This window comes from Mobula birostris, chromosome 25 (genome assembly GCF_030028105.1).
Source record: "Mobula birostris isolate sMobBir1 chromosome 25, sMobBir1.hap1, whole genome shotgun sequence".
NCBI lineage: Eukaryota > Metazoa > Chordata > Chondrichthyes > Myliobatiformes > Myliobatidae > Mobula > Mobula birostris.
In genome coordinates, this window is record NC_092394.1 from 17,355,894 (window position 1) to 17,377,438 (window position 21,545).

Below are 21,545 nucleotides of genomic sequence, written 5' to 3' on the forward strand. Positions count from 1 at the left end.
AGTTTGTACGTCCTCTCCATTACTGCGTGGGTTTCCTCCAGGCATTTTGGTTTCCTCCCACAGTCCAGACACGTACCGGTTAGTAGGTTAATCGGTCCTTGTAAATTGTCTCGTGATTAGACTAGGGTCAAATTAGGGGATTGCTGGGTGGCGTGGCTTGAAGACCCGGAAAGGCCTTCTCCGTGTTGTATCTCAATAAATAAATAATGCTTGTTACTTACATGATATATTTACCATGAGAAGTGCACATTGTTTTGCACGAAGTTTAAAGTGGAGAGAGTGTAAGGTCGTTGTTAGCACTCAAGGGCCTGGGTTACAGGGAGAGCTTAGACTGGTTGGGCCTTTACCCTTCAGAGTGTAGGAGGTTGAAGGGTAACCTCAGAGGTATATAAAATTGCGAAGATGTTAGAGGTGAAAGGTTTAGTAAGAATTGAGGGGCAATGTTTTTATACAGGCTGATAGATGGGACCAGCTGCCAGAGTAAGTGGTTGAGGCAAGTTTATCAGATACATTTAAGAAGTAAGTGGACAGGTATATATGGCTGACAAGAGTTGAGAGGGATATGGGCCAAGTGCTGGGACATGGGGTTAGCTTGAGTGTACATGGTGATTGCCATGGACAGGCATGGACTGTGCATCTCTATGACAGCAATATCTTCATCAGTTGTGAATTATTATTAGTCAATTTGTGTTTAGTGCTGGCCTGGTCAACTACTCATTTGTAGTGACAAAAATGAAGAAATTTCAGATGCTTTTGTGTGTGAAATCAACTTCCGTTTTAATGCCATTCAAATAAAAACATGGGATCTTTCAAAATATAAGAACTTCAATAATTTTGTACTAATACAGTCCAAGGTGCCAGTTTGGATTATTTCCTGACCTTTAGTGAAGAGAGATCCTTTGATCAGTGCATATACCTGAAGGAAAGTCACCTTCTAGACCAGGAAATAGTGAGAGGCTGGAGGCGCCATAAAATGAAATGGTCTCTTTGTGGCTGGAATCAAGCAGAGTGGGTAATAAAGTCTTTTTACACGGGAACATTGTGAAGACTTATTTGATGTGTTTGGCTTGAAGACAGTTTGGGCAATGCCAGGAAAAGGTTAATTTTCACTCTCCTTAGACTCTACTCTGGGTAAGTGAGACTGTCTCTGAGATGGCGAGGTTAATTTTTAGTTAACTGTTTGGAGGGTGGCCGGATTCTAACCGGCAGCAAAGGGAAGGCCCAGGGGATGGACTTCAGGCCAGGCTAGTTGAAAGCCAAATAGGCCAGGTAGCAGAGTGATGAGAAGAATGATCAGTAGGAATGACAAGATAGAAAGACAGAGCTTGAACAATCATCCTAGAAGCTGGGAGTGCTTAATCCTATCATTCCAAACAGTAATGAGAATCAATAAATAATTCATTAGTGGATTGGATCATGATCTTATGTATATATTTAAAAACAAAGTAAAACTTGCCTTTATAGCAACTGGGTATTCTATAATAAACATAATCAACAGAACACTTTCATATTGTGGGAAATCTGACAGTGAATTTGAGTACAGCGTTTTCCCACAACCAGCAATACAATTGCAAACTGACAATCTAAGATCATGATTTGATTGAGGGACAATTGTTGGTCAGGACACCAGTAGATGCCTTTGGTCTTTGAAGGAACACAATAGGATCTTTTACTGGCAGGTAGGCTGGACCTTGGTTTAAGGCCGCATCTACTAGGCAACACTGCCATATGCAATACCAACTGAGTACCGTGGACATCACTGCGTTTCCTGTCCGTCCCTAACCGATTCTGAACTGAGCATCTCCATGGACTACTCGGTCATACAGTTACATCAGAAAGGAGGCGCAGGAGCCTGAGGTCCCACATGACGAGGCTCTGGAACAATTCTCGGAATCTGGTTTAACACCACGGCATAAGGAGGGGAGGAGGAGAAGATGGCGGTGGGATGCAGCACGCATGGCCGCTCCAAAATGATATCGTATTTGTTAAATAGGGGCCGTGCACAATCCTGATTTGATGGAGACAGATGTGAGAAGCACGGAGGAATATCTGGAGAATCTTCTGAAATGCCTGCTTCGCTGCTGCTGCTACTGTGCAATTGAGAATCTCCGGAGGGGAAGGCCCCAAATCCTCGGCTTTGTCTATTGCCTGTTGCCGGGGCCGGGGTCGAAGCATTTGGCAGAGATGGTGCTCGGTGCTCGGTGTCGGAGGGCTGGTCGGAGGCTCGAAGTTTTCGGATGGACTCCAGTCGGCTGTGGTCGGGTGTTTCCAGGGTGCTGCATCGGCAAGTTTGCGGCGCTGGAGGTTCATGGCAGGGAGAGTTTCTCCCTTCTACCATCTGTGTGAGATGATGGGGATTTCGAGAGACTTTGAGACTTTTTTTTAACCGTGCCCATGGTCTGTCCTTATCAAATTATGGTATTGCTTTGCACTGTTGTAACTGTATGTTATAATTATGTGGTTTTTGTCAGTTTTTTTTAGTCTTGATTTGTCTTGTGTTTCTGTGATATCATTCTGGAGGAACATTGTATCATTTCTTAATGCATGCATTACTAAATGACAATAAAAGAGGACTGCGTATATCATAATCTAATCTAATCAAATCTAATATGTCATGAAATTTGTGGTAATGCAGTAGCAGTGCATTGCAATACATAATAATAAAAAGTATATCTATTTTAAAAATTAAATTAAGTTCATACTGCAAGGAGAGGGAAAAAAAGTAGTGAGGTAGTGTTCACAGATTCAATGTCCATTCAGAAACCTGACGGCAGAGGGGAAGAAGCTGAGTGTGTGAGTGTTGAGTGTGTGCCTTCAGGCTTCTGAACCAGAGTGGACAACTTTACTCACCTCAACTCTGAACTGATTCCACAAGCTACAGACTCACTTTCAAGGACTCAGCAAACTGTATTCTTAGTAGTATTTAACTTTTTTATTTGTACATTTTTGCCATGTTTTGTACATTGGTTGTTTTGTCAATCTTTATTTATGCACAGTTTTTCATCATTTCTATTCCATTTCTTTCTTCTATTATGAATGCCTGCAAGAAAATGAATCTCAGGGTGGCATATGGAGGCATATGCATACTTCTGTAATAAATTTTACTTCAAAGAGTTGATCACGTTGTTGGTTCTGAGTAAGTAATGGACTAGACCAGGTAAAGAAAGCAGATTTCTTCCAATGAAGGTTATTAATGAACCAGTTTGCCCCAGTACTTTCATCTCATTATTAACATACCTAGTCTTTTCCTTGCAATCCAAAATTTAGTTGGATTTATACTCTTATTTCCAGAACAATATTAAATACCCTTTCTCCTTCTCAATCATTGTACCCCATGACCTCTGGCTGATAGCCTCCTGCAACTCAGCATATGTGGAAGGTCTGAACTTCTTCATCGATTGTACCCTGGTGCCAGTATGTTCCCATAAGTTCTCTTAGGCAGTATCCTGCCTTCAAAGCTAATGAGCACGTGACTGTAGTCCATCTCCCATCAGCACCACTGGAGCAGCCATTGCTGTCCACCACAGGCAATTTGCCACATCGCAGTGTTAATAATACATGGGAAATGCCGCACAGTTCCTGCCTAGTTATGGCATTAAAAATACACATGATGTTAGACTCAAAGTTGTGGAATCAGAAGAGATACAGCTCATAAAAAGGCCCATCTAATCCGTAACAAACTGTTATTATGCCTAGTCCTATCAATCTGCATCTGGACCATAGCCCTCCATCCCACTCCCGTCCATGTTCTTCTCCAATCTTCTCTTAAATGTTGCAGTCCATCACTTCCATTGTCAGCCCATTCCACACTTTTACCACGCTCTGAGTGAAGAAGCTCACCCTCAGGTTTCCCTTAAATCTTTCATCTTTCACCCTTAACCTATAATCTCTAGTTCTAACCTCACTCAACCTCGGTAGAAAAAGCCTGCTTGCATTTACCCTATCTATGCCCCTCATAATTTTATATACCTCTGTTAAATCTCCCTTCAGTCTCCTACACTCCAGGAAATAAAGTCCTAACCTACACAACCTTACCCGATAACTCAGGCCCTCAAGTCCCGGCAAAATCCTTGTAAATTTTCTCTGTGCTCTTTTCAAACTTATTGATATCTTTATATAGGTCAGTATTCCTATTACTTTTTTAAAATGTTCCCCAAAGATTCTACCGCTCTCCTACACGGGGAAATTTACTGTGGCCAATTAACCTATCAACACGTCTTTGGGATGTGGGAGAAGACGTAAGGAAGTCACAGTATGGTCAAAGTTCAAAGTAAATTTATCAAAGCACATATATGTCACCATATAGAATCCTTAAGGACATTCACAGTAAATACAAGTAGAACAGTAAATGCAAAGAAACACAACAGAATCAATGAAAGATCGCGCTCAAGACAACAAAGTGTGCCAAAGATAACAAACTGTGCAAGTACAAAAAGAAAATAAATAAGTAATAAATAGAGAACATGAGATGAAGAGTCCTTGAAAGTGAGTCCATAGGCTGTGGGAACAGTTCAGTGCACAATGCAAACTCCACACAAACAGTGCCCAAGACCAGGATTGAACCCAGATCTCAAGTGGTGTGACATGGCAACTGCACTATGTTGCCCTTTAGGCTTTTTACAAGAGAACTATGTCCTCCATGTATCCATATCCAGTACAACTTTTAACAATGATGTTAGGAGTATTTTTAATTGATTGGACATCGAACAGTACAGCACAGGATTAGCAACTTTGGCCTATGATGTTGTGCCAAACTAATTAAACTAATAATGATTAATTACACTAATCCTTTCTGCCTTCTCATGGTGTATATTCCTCCATTCTCTGCATGTCTATGTGCCCATCAAGGGTCTTGTTCAAGTGCCTCTATTGTATCTGCCTCCACTTCATCCAGTGCATTCCGAGAACCCACCACTCTGTAAATAAACAGAAAATTTGCCCCCTACATCTCCCTTAAACTTTCTCTAACACCTGGATGTGAATGATAAGGTGAACATAAAGGCTGCAGTTTCTGTAGTTTCATTTCTCTTTTCCTTTGCTTACGGTCCACTAGCTGTGTAACATTCCCATGGCATCATTCAGATTTCTCAGGAAGCTTTAATAGGTATGGAGGGGCTACTGCACAGGACCGAAAGAAGCTGCAGAAGGTTGTAAATCGAGTCAGCTCCATCTTGGGCACTAGCCTACAAAGTACCCAAAACACCTTTAGGAAGTGGTGTCTCAGAAAGGCAGCGTCCATTATTAAGGACCCCCAGCACCCAGAGCATGCCCTTTTCTCACTGTTACCATCAGGTAGGAGATACAGAAGCCTGAGGGCACACACGCAGCAATTCAGGAATAGCTTCTTCCCCTCTGCCATCTGATTCCTAAATGGACTTTTAAGCACTGGACACTACCTCACTTTTTTAATATACAGTATTTCTGTTTTTGCACATTTTTAAAATAATCTATTCAATATACATAATTGATTTTCTTGTTTATTTATTATGTTTTATTTTATTTATCATTATTATTTTTTTCTCTCTCTGCTACATTATGTACTGCATTGAACTGCTGCTTCTAAGTTAACAAATTTCACGTCACATGCCGGTGATAATAAACCTGATTCTGATTCTGATTCTAATAATTTCTATTCTTGTAGCCCAATTTGATGGGTCAACATCAGATCTACAAAAAAAGAACCATGTAAACCATTAGAAACAGAGACTTAGATCTTGTTTGGCAAATGGCTGTGTCCACAGCCTGAGTAGCCTGATTTTCTCTAAAGCAGCATCTACATCAATGTGGTAACAAGCAGTTTATTAACAGCACATTGTGGAAAGTGCACATCAGTCCAATTCTGAGAAGTTCCTGCTGTCTATATTTATTTAATTTGTACAAGAGAATTGTGATTGAAGAAAGTGTTAGCAGGTCCAATGGCTAGTCTATACGTCTCACTGCCTCAGTAAAGCAGCCGGCATGATCAAAGACCCACCCACTTCGAACATTCTCTCTTCTTGCCCCTTCAGAAGATGCAAAAGCCTGTAACACCAGGCTCAGCACAGCTTCTACCCCACTGTTAGAAGATTATTGAATGATTCTCTAGAACAATAAGATAAATTCTTGACCTCACAATCTACCTCATTAAGATCTTGCATTTTATTGTCTACCTGTAGCTGTTGTTTTACCTTATTCTCCCTCAGTGCACTGTGTAAGGATTTGATCTGTATGAACAGTGTGCAAGACCAGCTTTTCGCTGTACCTCAGTGTATGAACATCGGGGAACGTTAACTCAGACCTAGAGAAGCCTGCGTTGGGCATTTTCATGCCTTACAAGGCACAGATTGGCAGTCTGTGTGGGGCACCATTCCTTACACAGACACTAGAGCAATGTGTGGTTAAGTGCCTTGCTCAAGGATGCAAACACGCTGCCACAGCTGAGGCTCGAACTAGCGACCTTCAGATCACTAGACGAATACCTTAACCACTTGGCCACGTGCCTGACACTATATGAATGTATGTGACAATAATAAACCATGGGGGCACCAGAACGGATATGTTGCCTAAGAGGAGCACTGGCAAGTATAAAGTTGCTTTAGGGGGGCATTGGCAAATATGAAAGTGCTTTAGGGGAGGTTTGGGCTAAAAAGATGTTGGGAAACACTGACATATGGAATGAAACAGCAACAGCACCAGTTGGAGACCATACATTAATTGGCATTTTATTAGCATTTATAGTGAAACTGACATTAACTCAGTCTGCACGTCAGCATTGTACAGTAAATGATTGTGTGGCTGGGAGTACTTCGCTGTGAATATCTGTTCGGGTGGACAGTACAGGCTATTGGATGTGCCTTTGTCGATTATTTTAGTGTTCCTGAAAGGCACATTGAATCAGCACTGGTCCCAAATACTATATATATTCAATCTGGATGAAAAGCAATTTGCCCCCAACAGAAATAACGCGATGATGTACGTCGACTGCAGAATTAAAAGGAAAGGTGCTGGGTCATTGAGCCTGTATTTGACGTCCAGGAAACATAAACATGAGAGATTCTGCAGCTGCTGGAAACCTTGAGCAACTCACACAAACTGCTGGAGGAACTCAACAGGCCAGGTAGCATCTATGGAAAGCTTCTCAGTGAATCAGGTAGCTTCTTCGTAGATGCTGCCTGACTTGTTGAGTTCTTCCAGCATTTTGTGTGTGGTTCCATGTTCAGCTCCAAGCTTTTAACAATAGGTCATAGTTAAATTAAACATTTAAATCAGACTAGGGGTGTGCAGTGGTAAGGAGAGGGAACAGCCCCACTGGGTGATACTTTCTTTGTGAAAGGTTAAGTGGACAAGCTTCTGCCCATCCTGAGCTTCAAGTGAATGCTAATAATTCTACGGAACCGGGGTGAATCAGACAAAATCTTATTCTGCAGTGAAAAGAGAAGAAAATATAAATCACAATCATATGATGTCCCAATGTGCTTCACAGTCAATGATGTAACTTTATGAATGATTAAATAATGGCAAACATATAACACAACAATAAACCACCACAAGTTCCTACAAAATGTAATGAGTACCCACCCTGAAAACATTTGGTGCTAAATGTGGGTCTTGTGCAGATAAACGCTACCTCTCCAATAGTGCGAGCTCTCAAATGGATGAACAGTATTCTTTGAATTCAACACTGTTTTGCCAATATTTTAAAATACAAATTAAATTTAATGCTCTTGCATTCTGTAAGCACCTGAAACATGTGGAGCAGACTTGATGGGCCAAATGGCCTAATTCTGCTCTTGTGTCTCATACGCTGGACAGGCAGCTGAGAATTGGCAGATGGAATTTAATCCAGATCAATATGAGGTGATGCATTTTGGGAGTATTAATGAAGCTCAACATTTCAGGAAAATCCAGCTTCTTCCCCTCCATCATCAGACTTCTGAATGGACAGTGAACCCATGAACAGCACCTCACTATTTTTGCACTCTATTTGCACTATGTGTGAGTGTGTGCGTATGCATGTGAGTGTGTGTATGTGTGTGTGTATGTGTACGTGGTGTGTGTGTGTATGTGTGTGTGAGTGTGTGTGTATGTGTTTGTGTAATTGTTTGTGTGTGTGAGTGTGTGTGTGCACACATGTTTGTTTGTGTGTGAGTGTCTGAGTGTGTGTGTGTGTGTGTGAGTGTGTGTGTGTGTGTGTGTGTGTGTGTGTGTGTGTGTGTGTGTGTGTGTGTGTTGCACTGTACTGGTGCTGCAAAGGAACAACTTTCACAACATAAGTCAGCGATGTTAAACCTGATCCTGATCCTGTGAATGGTAGGATTCCAGGGAGTACTGAAAAACAGAGAAATATTGCGCAGAAGTCAAAAAATCCTTGAGGATGTCAGGTGGGTAGATAACGTGATTAAGAAGGCACACTGAATACCAGCCTTCAGTAGTTGGGGCAGTGGAATACAAGAGTAAGGAGGATATGCTACACTTTTATAAAACATCGGTCAGACCTCACTGGAGTATTGTGCTCAATTCTGGTCACCACATGATAAGAAGTATGTAACAGCACTGGAGACTTTGCAGATGTGATTCACCAAGATCATGTCTGGAATGCAGTGCTCCAATATGAGGGGAGACCATAGAGGCTGGGTTTGCTTAAACTCACCGCCCAAGAGAGGAATGGAAACAGAACCACTGACAGCATTTAGGAACTGTCTAGATCAGGGGATCCCAACCTGGGGTCTATGGACCCCTCAGTTAATGGTAGGGGTCCATGGCATAGAAAAGGTGGAGAACCCCTGACTACTGCTTAATCCCCATTTGATTTGAACTGATTTTCTGAGAGGAAATTTGTTCAGCGTTTACAGAAAGCCACAACTCCTCTAAGTGAACGTGCAGGGAATCTGAACTAGAAAACAAGCAGTGCTAGAAACACTGATTATGTCAGGTAGCATCTGTGGAAGGTGAAGCTGAGTGGTCAGAGGCACTGTTTCTCTTCCCACAGATGCTGCCTGACCTGCGGAGAGTTTCCAGCATTTTCTGTTTTTGTTACAAACCCCAGTAGTTTTACCCCGGAGCACCCGACCCACCTAAAGCTACCTTCCCTGCCCCAAGTGACATCAGATACCACTTCTTTATCCGAACCAGGAGGAATGCTGGGATTTTGAAGGCAATGATCATTTTGGGTGTTCAGTAAAGGTTTGGAAAATTGATGCTGATGAAGAACATGGCTGCAACGCAACAGATCTCTTTTAATTTTTTTTTGAAAATCTCAGGTGTAACCCAAATTGTCACCTGTTTGTTATCTAAGTATTATTTGGATAACTTCTTGGGTCATAAGTGTTATTCTGTGTGCAACGAACTGAAAACCTTTTTCTTTTCACTGAGGCTTCTAATGAAAAAGGGGGTTATGACATGAAGCAGCGAGAAATCTTTATCTGTGGGGTTTTGCCTCACCCTTAAACCACCTCCTATACTCTGCAGCCTCCTGCGCTGTGCTGGGATCACCACACCACTGAATTAGATATATTAGAGAGTCATTGTGAAAATGAACCCAACAGTGGTTGGGCTGAGAGTTTACTGCCAGGGCGAGTAGTGCTCAGACCTCATTTTGACGAGGGTTCCAGTTTAACGTGACAACTGTAGACGGGACGCCAAGCCCGTGGGGCAGAACTGACCTGACAACTTCACATGTTAAAGTAGGAATCGTACGTGGCACCTCAATTGTGTTGAATATCAATATTTAATAGCGCTGTAATATTGAGCATTTGGCAAGTTACTACTCGATCTAATATCTCGAGCTGTATCGCGAGGAAACATTTTGGTAGCGGCTCAGGGGAAAACCAGTGGCTGAGTCAGTAACGGTGTTCAACTTCCAAAGTGTGCGGGGTTTTGTAACTTCCCTTCTTCTTTGCAACGTGAGTCCTTTCTGGGTAGTTTTTTTTTTGTGCCTGGTGTGATTTATCATTTCTTTCCGTTGCTCTTAAGGACTGGAACGACAACTGTGAGACTCTCGCCTCTCACGGTCACTCTGCTAACCAACGTCGACTGAAGTAGACTCTTTTTTAACAACACATACGCACCTTGTAATTTACTTCACGGGTCACTTTAACGATAGTGTTACAATTATTTTAAAAGGGCCTCCCAATCTTTTGCTGGCAACCACATTATGCCACCTCAAGCATGTTGACAACAGGCCGGCCAGCATCTGTGGAGGGAGGGCAATGGCGCGAACGCTTTGGGTCGGAGCCCTTTCCTCACCGCCTTCCCCGCCGGAACAGCCGAGTTTTCAGATCTGCAGATATTTTAATTGTTTGTTTTAATGCTCATCAATTTTATTTTCCGGCAAGATTTTCCTTCAGGGAACCTCGATTAATTCATTATCACTCTCTGCCTGTGAGTTGTTCTGGTTTGCCCTCGCTAATCAAATCTCACTCCTTGTTCACTGTGAACTGTTGTCGTTCGCCCCTGCTAATCAAATCTCCGTCCTCGTCCATTCACATCTTTCTCTAGTTTTTCATGTCTACCTCGCTGCTTTCTCCCCGCTCCCCCTCTGCGCCGCCGGCAATCCACGTTTCCCTTCCCGCCTCGTTCTCCCTCTCTTACCGCCTATTCACTTCTCTCAAAGTCAACAATGAGTAAGTGATGTGATTTCCCCAAGTCAATGCTCCCCATCTCTAATTATATTACTTAACTCCTTCAAATCCGTCCCCTGATGATAGTAATCTGATAACCAATTTGTGCGCAGCAAAATCAATCAATTTAGAATGATGGATTACATGATCCAATTATTTGGGGGCTCCTATTGTCCCATGGGCAGCTATTTATTTTGCTGGGACGGGATGGTTTTGGTCATTGGGTGAAAGGATTAAGCTGCGTGCTTTGTTTTCTGTACCTAATGTCGAGGGTGAAGCGCGACTGTTTATTTCACCCTTATTGTTATTTTATATAAAATATTTTGCCTCTTCTTAGTCCTTGTCCCAATACTCCTGGCGAGTCTGGAGTGGGGAGAGTAGACACAATAGATCAGTCAGCCTTCCTGCCCATCATGTTTACACTGTGTTATACCGACAGAAACAACTTACCCTACCAAACAAGTTGTCAACTTGAGCTAGTCTCATTTCAACGTATTTGGCCCACATCCCTCTAAAACAGGGGTTCCCAACCTTTTTTATGTCATGGACCCTACCATTAATGGAAGGGTCGTTGACCCCAGGTTGGGAACTTATGTTAGAATCAGAATCGGGTTTATTATCACTATATATGTGGTGAAATTTGTTTTTATTGTTGTGGTGGTGTGGGGCCATGCATAAAATAGACTATAAATTACTATCCTCAAACCCCTAATGAAATGGAGTGTCTTGTAATGAAATGAAGTGTCTTGTAATGAAATGGAGTGTCTTGTAATGAAATGGAGTGCCTTGTAATGAAATGGAGTGTCTTCTTTGTAATAGCATCAATATATTGAGTCAAGGATAGATCTTCAGAGATGTTGGCATGTAAGAACTTAAAAATGTGCACTCTTTCCATTGCTCTCGGTGAGGTCTGGTGTGTGTTCCCTCAATCTCCCCTTCCCGAAGTCCACAATCAATTCTTTGGTCTGAGTGACATTGAGCCCCTGCATCTGTCAAAATATCTTAAGCGAAGCAGAGGGATCCAAAACGTGGGTGCATAGGTTTATGGTGAGAGAGGAAAGATTTCAAAGGGACTAAGGGGCAAACATTTTATAGAGAGTGTGGTGGGTATGTGGAATGAGCTGCCAAAATCATTCCATGCGTCCAACACTTCTGTGTGTGAAATAATTGCCTCTCAAGTCCCTTTTTAATCTTCTCCAGTTCACCATCAACCTGTGTCCCCTGGTTTTAGACACTCCTACTCTGGGAGAAAGACCGTGACCTTTCAGTTTGTCTATTTTCATGGTGATTTTATATGTAAGGTCACTCCTCAGTCTCCTACACTCCGGGGGAAAAATACTTCTAGCCTGCAAAGTCTCTCTTTATAGCTCAAGCCCTAAGGTCCTAGTAACATCTTCCTGAATCTTTTCAGCACACTTTCCCATTTATTAACCCCCTTCCTTTGTCCAGAACGGCACACGGTATTCCAAGTGTGGTCAACCAGCATCTTGTATCTTCCAGACCTGTCACCTTGCTATTTCCGGGCTGGTGCGCTATTGACTCTTTCAAGGAATTTGGCATGTGACAAGAGTTCCTGCAGTGATCTGGTGCAGATTTTGACATCATTGGTTGAAATTAATCCAACTAGCCAGTGAACTGGCTTTTGCATGGACTGGCTTATGTACAGGAGAGACCCTCCGTACCTCAAGGTCGACCATGGATGTTGCGTCTACGCGATACGCAAGCCAGTACACGACCCACAACAGTACGATACGGAGAGCAAGTTGTTGCCCATGCAACAGGCTCACCCTCTCCACACGGCCAGTGAATCAAAAGGAATGGCAGAGGCTGATATAGTTTGGGAGCAGTGGCATTGCAGGAGTTGCCAGTCAGCATTGAACATGACGTTGGTCTGTCTTAAGGACTCCAGCTCTGAAATTTTCCTCGGGGTTTACTCCTGAAGCCTTCCCCATGAGTAGGCATTGCCACAAGACACAGAGATTTGAAATCAGAGTTCTCCTTCTCCTGGGTGAGCTGCCATTTATACCCATCTGCCTGAAGCAGCTGATTTTAAGGCACCATTAACATGCCTTTGCCCCTTCTGTCAGTAGAAATGGTTCAGCCGGGCTTAATAGCTAAGCCACATGTGAAGGCCAGGAGCTGGACTTGGTTACCAGAAGCTATTTGAGATGCACACCATTGGGAGCATTTAATAGGTGGGAGCTTATCCCCACTGCATCCCCTGGCTATGACAACCTTAAGGAACCTACATAGGAGCAGAAATTTGTAAAAGCACAGACCAGAACTCCTCTACTGGGTACAGCTAGCAAAATTATTCACTTTCTTCCGTGCAAGAAGTAGCAATGAAGAAATCTTGCCAAGCGTGTTTAGAACCTCAGAAGAATTCTTGTCTTCGCAGTATTTTATGTGTTCATTATCCCAACATCTTGCAGTTCATCTGCTCATCAGAATCATCTGTCACCTTAGCCCAGAAATACAGGATAGTTATCTTTGTGCTCAAACTAATCTGAGGTTTTGTTCCACCTATCTTGATAACCTCCTTTTTAATTGAAAAAAATATTTAGGGATACAGGCCAGGGTAGGGTCTTCCAGCCCAATGACTCGCACTGCACAGCAATCCACCTATTTAATACTAGCCTTATCACAGGGCAACTTACAATGACCAATTAACCACTTTGGACTGTGGGAGGAAACTGGAGCACCCAGAGTCACAGGGAGAAAGTACAAAATCCTTACGGTTGCCTCTAGAATTGAACTCTGAACTCCGATGCCCCGGGTTGCAATATTGTCGTACTAACCATTACACTATAGTGGCATCCTCATCTTTATCCCTGTGCCCCTCTGACAACCTCTTCCAGTTCTGATGTTCTCACAACAGAGCTTGCCATCTTTCTCTCATTTAACCTGCTTGTTAAAACGTAAGAACCAAACCTTAAATAATAATAAAAATTGAATTACAAAAAAAAAGAACCAAACCTCTGTTCATCTGTCCCAATACCTTCGAATGAAGCTCTATATCATTGTACTACGAGCACTCTTGGGGTCTTTTTTAATGATGTAAAGAACCATATATAAATGTAAGCAACACACATAACAATTGCAGCAATTTTTTATGTGTGTTGCTTGAAATTCCAGCATCTGCAGATTTCCTTGTGTTTGCATATATAAATGTAAGTTCCTTTTTATTGGGGTTGAGTATTTCTTCAAGACGCATCCTCATTGATAACATCAAAATTAATACCCAAAGGGGCCACTGTTGAGAGGGTGAGGGTTCGTTTCAAAATCAACTCTTAGCCAAAGCTTGGTCTCACCAATGTAGAGGGTGCCAGAAATGCTGGTCTATTGCATTTGATGCTGTTACAATTTACCCAAGTGAATGAAAGTGGACAGAAAAGACCAAATGAAAAGTCCTGAAGAAGGGTTTTGACCTGAAATATAAAGTATTTATTCACCTCCATAGATGGAGGAAATGTAGCAAACCAAAGACAACTGCACTGTACCATAGATGCTCAAATGAGAACCCTGAACCATACCTGTGGCACAATGAAGAAGATAGCCAAGGACAGACAGTGATGGAGGATCTTCAGTATAATGGGCAGTAAGCAAGTATAGATGCTGCCTGACTTGCAGATTTCCTTCAGCCTTTTGTGTGTGTGTTACCCAAGAGAAGGTCAAAGCATGGCAGCTTATAACCCTTGCCACTGACATGCAGGAGATTGTAGCCCCTTAAGATGATAGATATAAGCATGGTACAATTCTTCAAAGGACAGTAGATAGTTCCATTGCAAAATGAAACCTTAAATCAATTTTCAGACTTAAATTTATTAACTGTGTAGATAGCATATGCAGAGAATGGAAAATGCAATTAGATGATCGGTATGAACACGAAGGGATGAAGGACCTTTTCCTGTGCTCTGTGAATCTAAATCATACATAAGACTAAGCTTCTAGCTTTATGGTACCATCAGGGTGGTTACAAATTTGCATTTATGCAAGCTTTTAAGGTACAACTTGAGATTGAAGGGATGGTTAAATTTCAGGTTGAGACTCTGCATTGGGTCTGAGAGTACAGGGAGAAGGCAGACAGTGTATAGAAGCAAGAGGGAGAGCGACACAGAGGTGGAACTAGATGAGAGGCAGATGGAACAAGGTGGATGAGGGTGATAGGAAAGGTGAACAATTGAAACAGAAATCCTGGTGGACAGGTAAGTGGAACCGGATGGGTGGAAGGATGGACAAGGTGGAGAGAGAACCTGGAGTGGACCAGAGGGAGAGGAACACAGTGGTTTGGGTTACATGAAATGGGAAAATTCAGTGCTCATACAGGTATGTAGACTACCCAAGCAGAATATGTGCTGTTGTTGTTCTTGTTTAAATTTCATTCCACTCTGGCAGCAGAGAAGGTCGAGGTCATGCAGAATGGTGTAGGAATAGGACTGGGATTGAAATGATGTGCAACTGGAAGCTCAGAAAAGGCCGCTGTTGAGAAAGTGAAGGTTCTCTGCAAAATGGACTGCACTTGGTCTCACCAATGTGGAAGATGCCCCTGAAAAGCATGTCTCCTGGTCTATTGCATTTGGTGCTATTGTCAGCACCGAATGCTAATAGGCTTAGGAGGCATCCCTTTATCTCTTGGAAGAGCTGCTTAGGGCCCACGATGGGGGGGGGGGAGTGGAATGGGTGTTACCTAGGAAAAAAATTTTGCTCCTCCTACAGTTGCCAGAAAAAGTTCCAGGGGATAGGGAGGGGTCGGGGTTGGGGAAGGGTGGTGGGGGTCACGGAGTGGGTGGTCCCTACCGAAAGCAGGGAGGGGTGGGGAGATGGAAAGATGTGACTGGCAGTGAGATCCAGCTGGGCATGGGAGGTGGGCCCTACACTTCCTAGGAGAAAACAGTCAGGTGCCAGGACCAGTAAACCCACTTGCAGGTGGATTAGCTGAGGGGTCCGGTGCCCTTTGGGTGCAGTGAGCATTTCAACCCATCTGTAGTTGACAAATCAAACAGGATGGAGGGCCAATCCCTCCTGTGGTGTTTACGCTCTGTACAGATTGCTCTCTGCTGGACTCAAGCAGCTGCTGATAGAGTGGAACTCATGTCTGCTGCCACCGTCCTTTCGGTCTGGGAGAATTACCCTAAGACCATACGCCTCACTCAGGCATTATAACATGTGCATTCACCAGGCATTATGACAACATCCTCGCTCGGACACTATTGGAATTGCAAGAAATTTGCATTCCTGTGACAAATATCCTCAAGATTACATCACCAGTGTATTTGCAGTTTTAATTGTTAAAAAGAATTCAAATCGACACGAAAACATGAGGACAAGTTGTCATGAGAATCTAATTTAGTGAAAATATAAGAGCAACGTTTTTTTTTAAAAGCATGGTGATGTGAAAATTGTAAAATCAGTGAGAACAATCATTTTTGATAAATTGCCCAGCAGTGTTAGCCCTGCGATATGAGAAACTCAACTATTCCAAAATTCTTCAATACTACCCAGTGTATCACAGGCACCAGTCTATCTGCCATCAAGGACATATATGCCGTGTGGCGTTTTCACTAATTCTGTTGTGTTTCTTTGTATTTACAGTGCATGTCACCTGAAAATGAATCTCAAATATATGCCCTTTGATAATACATTAATAAATCCTTTGACTTTGATATACAGAAAGGTGCTGGAAAAGGGACAGTACCATCATGAAGGATCCCACCCATCCCTCTCATAGGGATCCCACTCCCATCAGAGAGGAAGTTACGTAGCATCCACGCCAGGAAAACAGTTACTTTCCCCGAGCACTGAGTTTGATTTACACCTCCACCCACTAACCCACCCCACCATTACTTTACCATTTCTTGTCAGTCACTTCATGTACGGACACTCCTGTGGCTAGCGTCACTTTATGGACATGTAATCAATCTCTGTAGGTGATCTATCTCATGTATTTATACGTACTGTGTTTTTTTTTCTCTACCTTATTGTGGTTTGTTTGTGCTGCATTCGGATCCGGAGTAACAATTATTTCGTTCTCCTTTACACTCGTGCACTAGAAATGACATTAAACAATCTTGAACATTTGGGCTTAATTCCGCTCTCTCTAACTACCCAAGCTGATATAGAAGTGGCCACGTGTTTCGTGAACGGCCGCCGACAGGTTAGCAGACTGGGAAGAAACTTCTTAAACCCATTGATACTGCCCTTTTAGACCAGGGAAGAGATCTTCACCTTTGTTATACCATGGACCCCTTTGGCAGTCCGGTGATGCCTATGGACCCCTTTCTGAATAAGAACAAAATAAACCTATCGTATTGAAATACAGCTATCAAAATATAAAAATAAACAGAATTTTGATACAGCGATATATGTGCTTCTTTATTAAAGCATTAAGTACGAGATTTACGGACCCTCTGGAATCTATCGACAGAGACCCGTGGACCCCAGGTGATTAACCCCTGCTTCAGACCATTATATTATGGATTAAAATTCCACGTTAAACGGAGTTCTTTATCCTCCCCGCTACGATTTCAAAAATACTATGTCCAACAATTAAAACCTTAAATTAATTGACTAGTTCATCCAAAATAAAATAATCAGCAGAAGTTGCAAACATTCACTTGTAATAGTCTGCGATTCCAATGTCATTTAACGCTTCTACAACAGCAGGGCTTTCCACCCCTGTTTGAATTAATTCTGTTCTGGCTCCGCGATCTGGATTGGGCTCATCTTCGTCCCCAGCAATGTCTAGTAGGCAGCGAGAAGTCCTTCAATAAACTCATTCGATCAATCGGTAATAATGAGGTTAAAGCTGGAATTCTGGCGTCTATTTGCAAAATTAACCCACGAACTCCTCCCTAATTGAACAACTGTTTCATTGTGGCAATCACTTTAAGCAATTATATTTCGAACCCCTTTTCATAAAGTAATTGCTATGTTGATAAATTATCGACTGATGGAATAAGGATAAACTGCCCCGTTGTTTAGACCAACACATTACATGTGGAATTTGCATTTACAAACAGACTTTAATCAATTTCACGAACTTTTTATTTACTTAAGATGAGTTGCTGTAGATGCGCTTTGGAAAACTGTTGGTAAATTCGTCCATTCTGTGTACAGAGCGCCCTGAAACGAAGATGAAGATGTTTTATATAAAATAAATGTTACAGATATTATAACATTATAAAATAAATGTTATAGAAGGATAATTGGTATCAACGAGATAATCCATAGGAATTAGCTCAACTCTCCAGCACACGTTGTGGGGCTATCTTGGAAAGTTACAAGATTGTCGAGAGTGATAACTTTTGCCGTGACAATGGGTTCCATTCAGGGTCTCTCCTCGCTGGAGATTGATTACATATGCTGCAACTGCATTATTCATCGAGGGGTCAAAACTTAGTTTAAAGGCAAAGTCTCCACTTTGTTCGGCCGAATTGTCAAAAAAAAAGGCCAATTCTGTGGAAAATTGGCTTACTGTGGCAGGCATTTGAGAAACATTGATAGAATTTATTTTCGTTGCGTCTTCATTCTCCTGTCACTTTTCCTGTGCGTCCTTTTGGCAAACTTCCCGCGGAACTGATCGATGTAAAGTTTACAGAAGGTATTGCCAAGTTGCGAATGTTCTGTCGGGATCTCGTGCATAACAGCGAAAACCAAAACATAGCAGATCTAAAGTATTTCCAGTAGCAATCCTTTGCTTGGCTGTTGTTTTGTTTGGCATCCAATGCTGACGAAAATACAATTATTTTTATTTAAGGGTATTATTTTATTTCATTCGATTGCACTTTTCTTTTTGGATTTACAGCTGGACCATAATCGAACAAGGTGATTGAATTTACTTGTTTGGGGCGTATTTCTGTTACACAGTCTAAAACAGACAGGGAAAGGCGCCACTGCGGTCAGTTTTATGTATTTCGCGCTCTCCACGGATAGTTGGCTGCGGAAGATTGGAAGGGGTCCGAAATGTGCCGGGATTGGAATGTCTTGTGGACCCCGAACGAAAGCAGCCTTCAAGCTTAAATATAGACGTACGGTGGCAAAACATGCACTGAGATGAACCAGCATAAACCTCCCCTTGAGAGCCCAAAAGGCATGCTCCAGTCTGCAGAGCTTTGGAACCGAGTGGTTATATTGGGAGAGAGAGGTGCCTGTCACATATCCCATCCACTTAAGAAGTGTTAGTTTAGCGCGCGGAGAGTAAAAATTCTCGGGACAGACAATACATTTAAATTTTAATCCGGTTGACCTCTAATCAAACAACAACCTTTAGAATGGCTGTGGCTTTTATCACAAGACAGTTTCTCTTTTCTGGAACACACGTATATTTCCCTTCTTGGCGGAGGACTTTCCCCAATTCTTCGTGCAACAGTTCCACTGTGGGACCATTTTAGTGTCAATGAAATACTAGGTCCCTCCTGTGCAGAAATGGGCCGTGTACACAAAAATATTGATTTAACCGCAAATGTCACTGACCCATTTCTACTCTCATTGATTCTCTGTTAGTTGTATTGCATTTATGTATTTTTTTTATTCCACGGACTTTCTTGTATGGAAATCCTAAACAATTTGATGTTCAGAGTTATATATGAAGACTTTATACATAAATAGTCACAGTGTCTCCACTTCACAAATACGCCAACTCAAACCTATTATTACCTTCTGAAAAGATTGTAAAATATTTTGATTTCAGATGAAAAATAAAATAACAAAATATTGCAGTTTCTTATATTGTAGTCGCTTGCTCGAATTTGTAGTTATTAACAAATTTGTAGTTTTTAACATCTAGGTCCAAAGTTAGCCTACGTTAGAAACTTCAAGGTGAGTAAGTTATTCTAAGCTAAATTTGCTGTGATCATTTATAGGAAGAAAACGTGGTCATTGTTTTTATGAACCATGGGCATCTTTTCCTTAACAAATTAAAGCAATCTGTTGCCCAGAGAGAAAACTAGATTTCTAAAGTAAAACTCCCAACGCGTTCATTTTCATTAAAACTCGTGCTTTGCATCAAAACTCTCAGCATTTGTAAGAAAGAATGCAACGAAAGAGAGAAAGCAAATTCTGGAAGTAAACAGAGCTAACTTATTAATTGCAATGTGAATCGGCAATCAAAGAAAATACCTTAGAGCAGGATGTTATAATTTGTCTAATTCGGAGTCGCATGTTCAGTTTGACAGGGAGAACTCCGATCAGTTTCCCTTTGGTGTTTGCAGCAGGTATCCAAAAATTCATCCTTGTGGAAAACATCCGCTGCTTTAAAAAATTATAATCTTAGATCAATTAATCATTTTAACGAGATCGATCTTGATTGTATTTATAATTTGTAAACCCGAGAACAAAGAGTATTGATAAGTAAAAAAAAAGTCTACAGCGACGGCTACCTCTGGTAGGTAGACTTAGGTGACGGCCTCCATGTTTTCAGGTGAGGGCCGTGGCAATGAGATGAAATATAATTTCGCTTCTATTTTAAACAACACACTACTTATACATTGATCTAGGATTAAAGCTGTGCGCATTTACACGGGGAATTAAATGTTATCCCGAACACTACCGTATATGAGCACGTGTCTTGTCAACAAGTAGCCATTTGTCCCAGCGCTCTCGGTGCGGGTTTCAGGAATAGTTCTCGCTGGTACACGAAGAGGCCGGTTAAATGTGGTGCTCGAATGCAGCCTGTCCTATCGAAACAAATTCTAAGACGGCTGTCTGAGCGAGCAGGAGCAATAAAACCGCTGTAAAGTCTCACCACAACCTGCTGCGGCCCACTGCGGCATTAGAGCCCTCCTGAAGGGACATTGTTTCAGCAACTTGTTGCGAATTATTACTAGGGAAAAAAGACTCAGTACGAAGTTCAGGTCAAATATATTTTACCTGAAATTATGAGACGTATAATGCTCCTATTCGTAGTGTGGTATTTTAATATTTTATTTACGGATTCAAGATGACTGATGGCACGGATTTGATACAAACGAAATTGAAAATTAAAACCAATGGGTGCATCAGGCTTGGACTAAACATTATGGGAGACCATCAGTATTGTGGACACATTCCCTATTTGTTGCATTTACTGGTGCGGGGCGCAGTTTATATGACATTGTACCAATTTAATCAAACTTTCAACTTCATTATGCTTTTAAATCTTTTCATCCACACCAAACATATTCGATTTCACATTGCTATCCAGTCGTTTCCTTCGTTTTAGGTCGGTTCAGCTCTAACACCTCTCAACAGTCTGGAAATCTGGGAGCTGAGACTGACAGTGTCGGTAACCTTACGGTTCTCCCTTGTCTCCCGATCCGTGGTCAAACCCCGTCTTCTGCATTCGACACAAATTTATGAAACGTAATAATTTCACCCGAGAGCGTGTTAAAGGATTCAAACCCGGGTCTAATTATTATAATCTGGATCGAGGAATTACAAATTAACCAATAAGCATAAATTAAATCCGCCGTTCTCGAATATTGCTGGCAGTTTTGGGCCCTGTAGTATTAATACTTAATAATTCAATGGTCCTTCCACCCCTTACGTACACGGCACGAAAAAACACGCCAACACCCGTCCTCGATCGTATTCCGTTTCGCTGCTTATTCTAAACACTTATAATCAAAGCTTTATCTACTTGGTAATAGCTTGTGTCTGCAATTGAGATGCATATTACATTTTTTTGCAGGGCTGTAAAAGCAACACTATAAAGATTTATTTCCTTTAACTTCATACTTCATTCTTTTTTCTTGCTGGCCTTCTTTAGGGGTTGGGTTAATTCCTGTCAAAAAGCTCAGTATATTTTTCAACTGTTTCTCTTTCAATATAATTATTTTTCTAACGCGGAATTTAAAAAAAACAACAGCGCGGCTTGCAAAGTATCCGTACGGCTGGCGCAGTGTCGGACTCTGGACTTTGTTCTTAGTCGGTCCAAAGTTCAGAGTTTTGTAGGTACTAATCGATAAATAG

General features: G+C 41.9%; 1 protein-coding gene and 1 long non-coding RNA gene across 7 annotated transcripts in view; one reads left to right on the forward strand and one right to left on the reverse strand.

Annotated features, from left to right (window-relative positions):
• Positions 1-16,925: 16,925 nt before the first annotated feature.
• LOC140187880 (uncharacterized) lies at positions 16,926-21,458 on the reverse strand. 6 transcript variants are annotated; one of them, XR_011883166.1, is made up of 3 exons: positions 21,312-21,458; positions 19,716-19,844; positions 16,926-17,720 (listed from the first exon to the last, which is right to left on the reverse strand). It is a non-coding gene; the product is annotated as an uncharacterized lncRNA (long non-coding RNA). The 6 variants fall into 6 exon arrangements; XR_011883164.1 differs by having other exon boundaries at positions 19,716-19,847; XR_011883168.1 differs by lacking the exon at positions 21,312-21,458 and adding an exon at positions 20,146-20,313 and having other exon boundaries at positions 19,716-19,847.
• Positions 18,307-21,545, forward strand: part of hnf1ba (HNF1 homeobox Ba) — a 117,807-nt gene continuing 114,568 nt past the window's right edge. Inside the window, exon 1 of the mRNA XM_072243697.1 lies at positions 18,307-18,422. Coding sequence (XP_072099798.1) covers positions 18,322-18,422 — 101 coding nt within the window. The 5' untranslated portion in view covers positions 18,307-18,321. The remainder of the gene's footprint in view (positions 18,423-21,545) is intronic.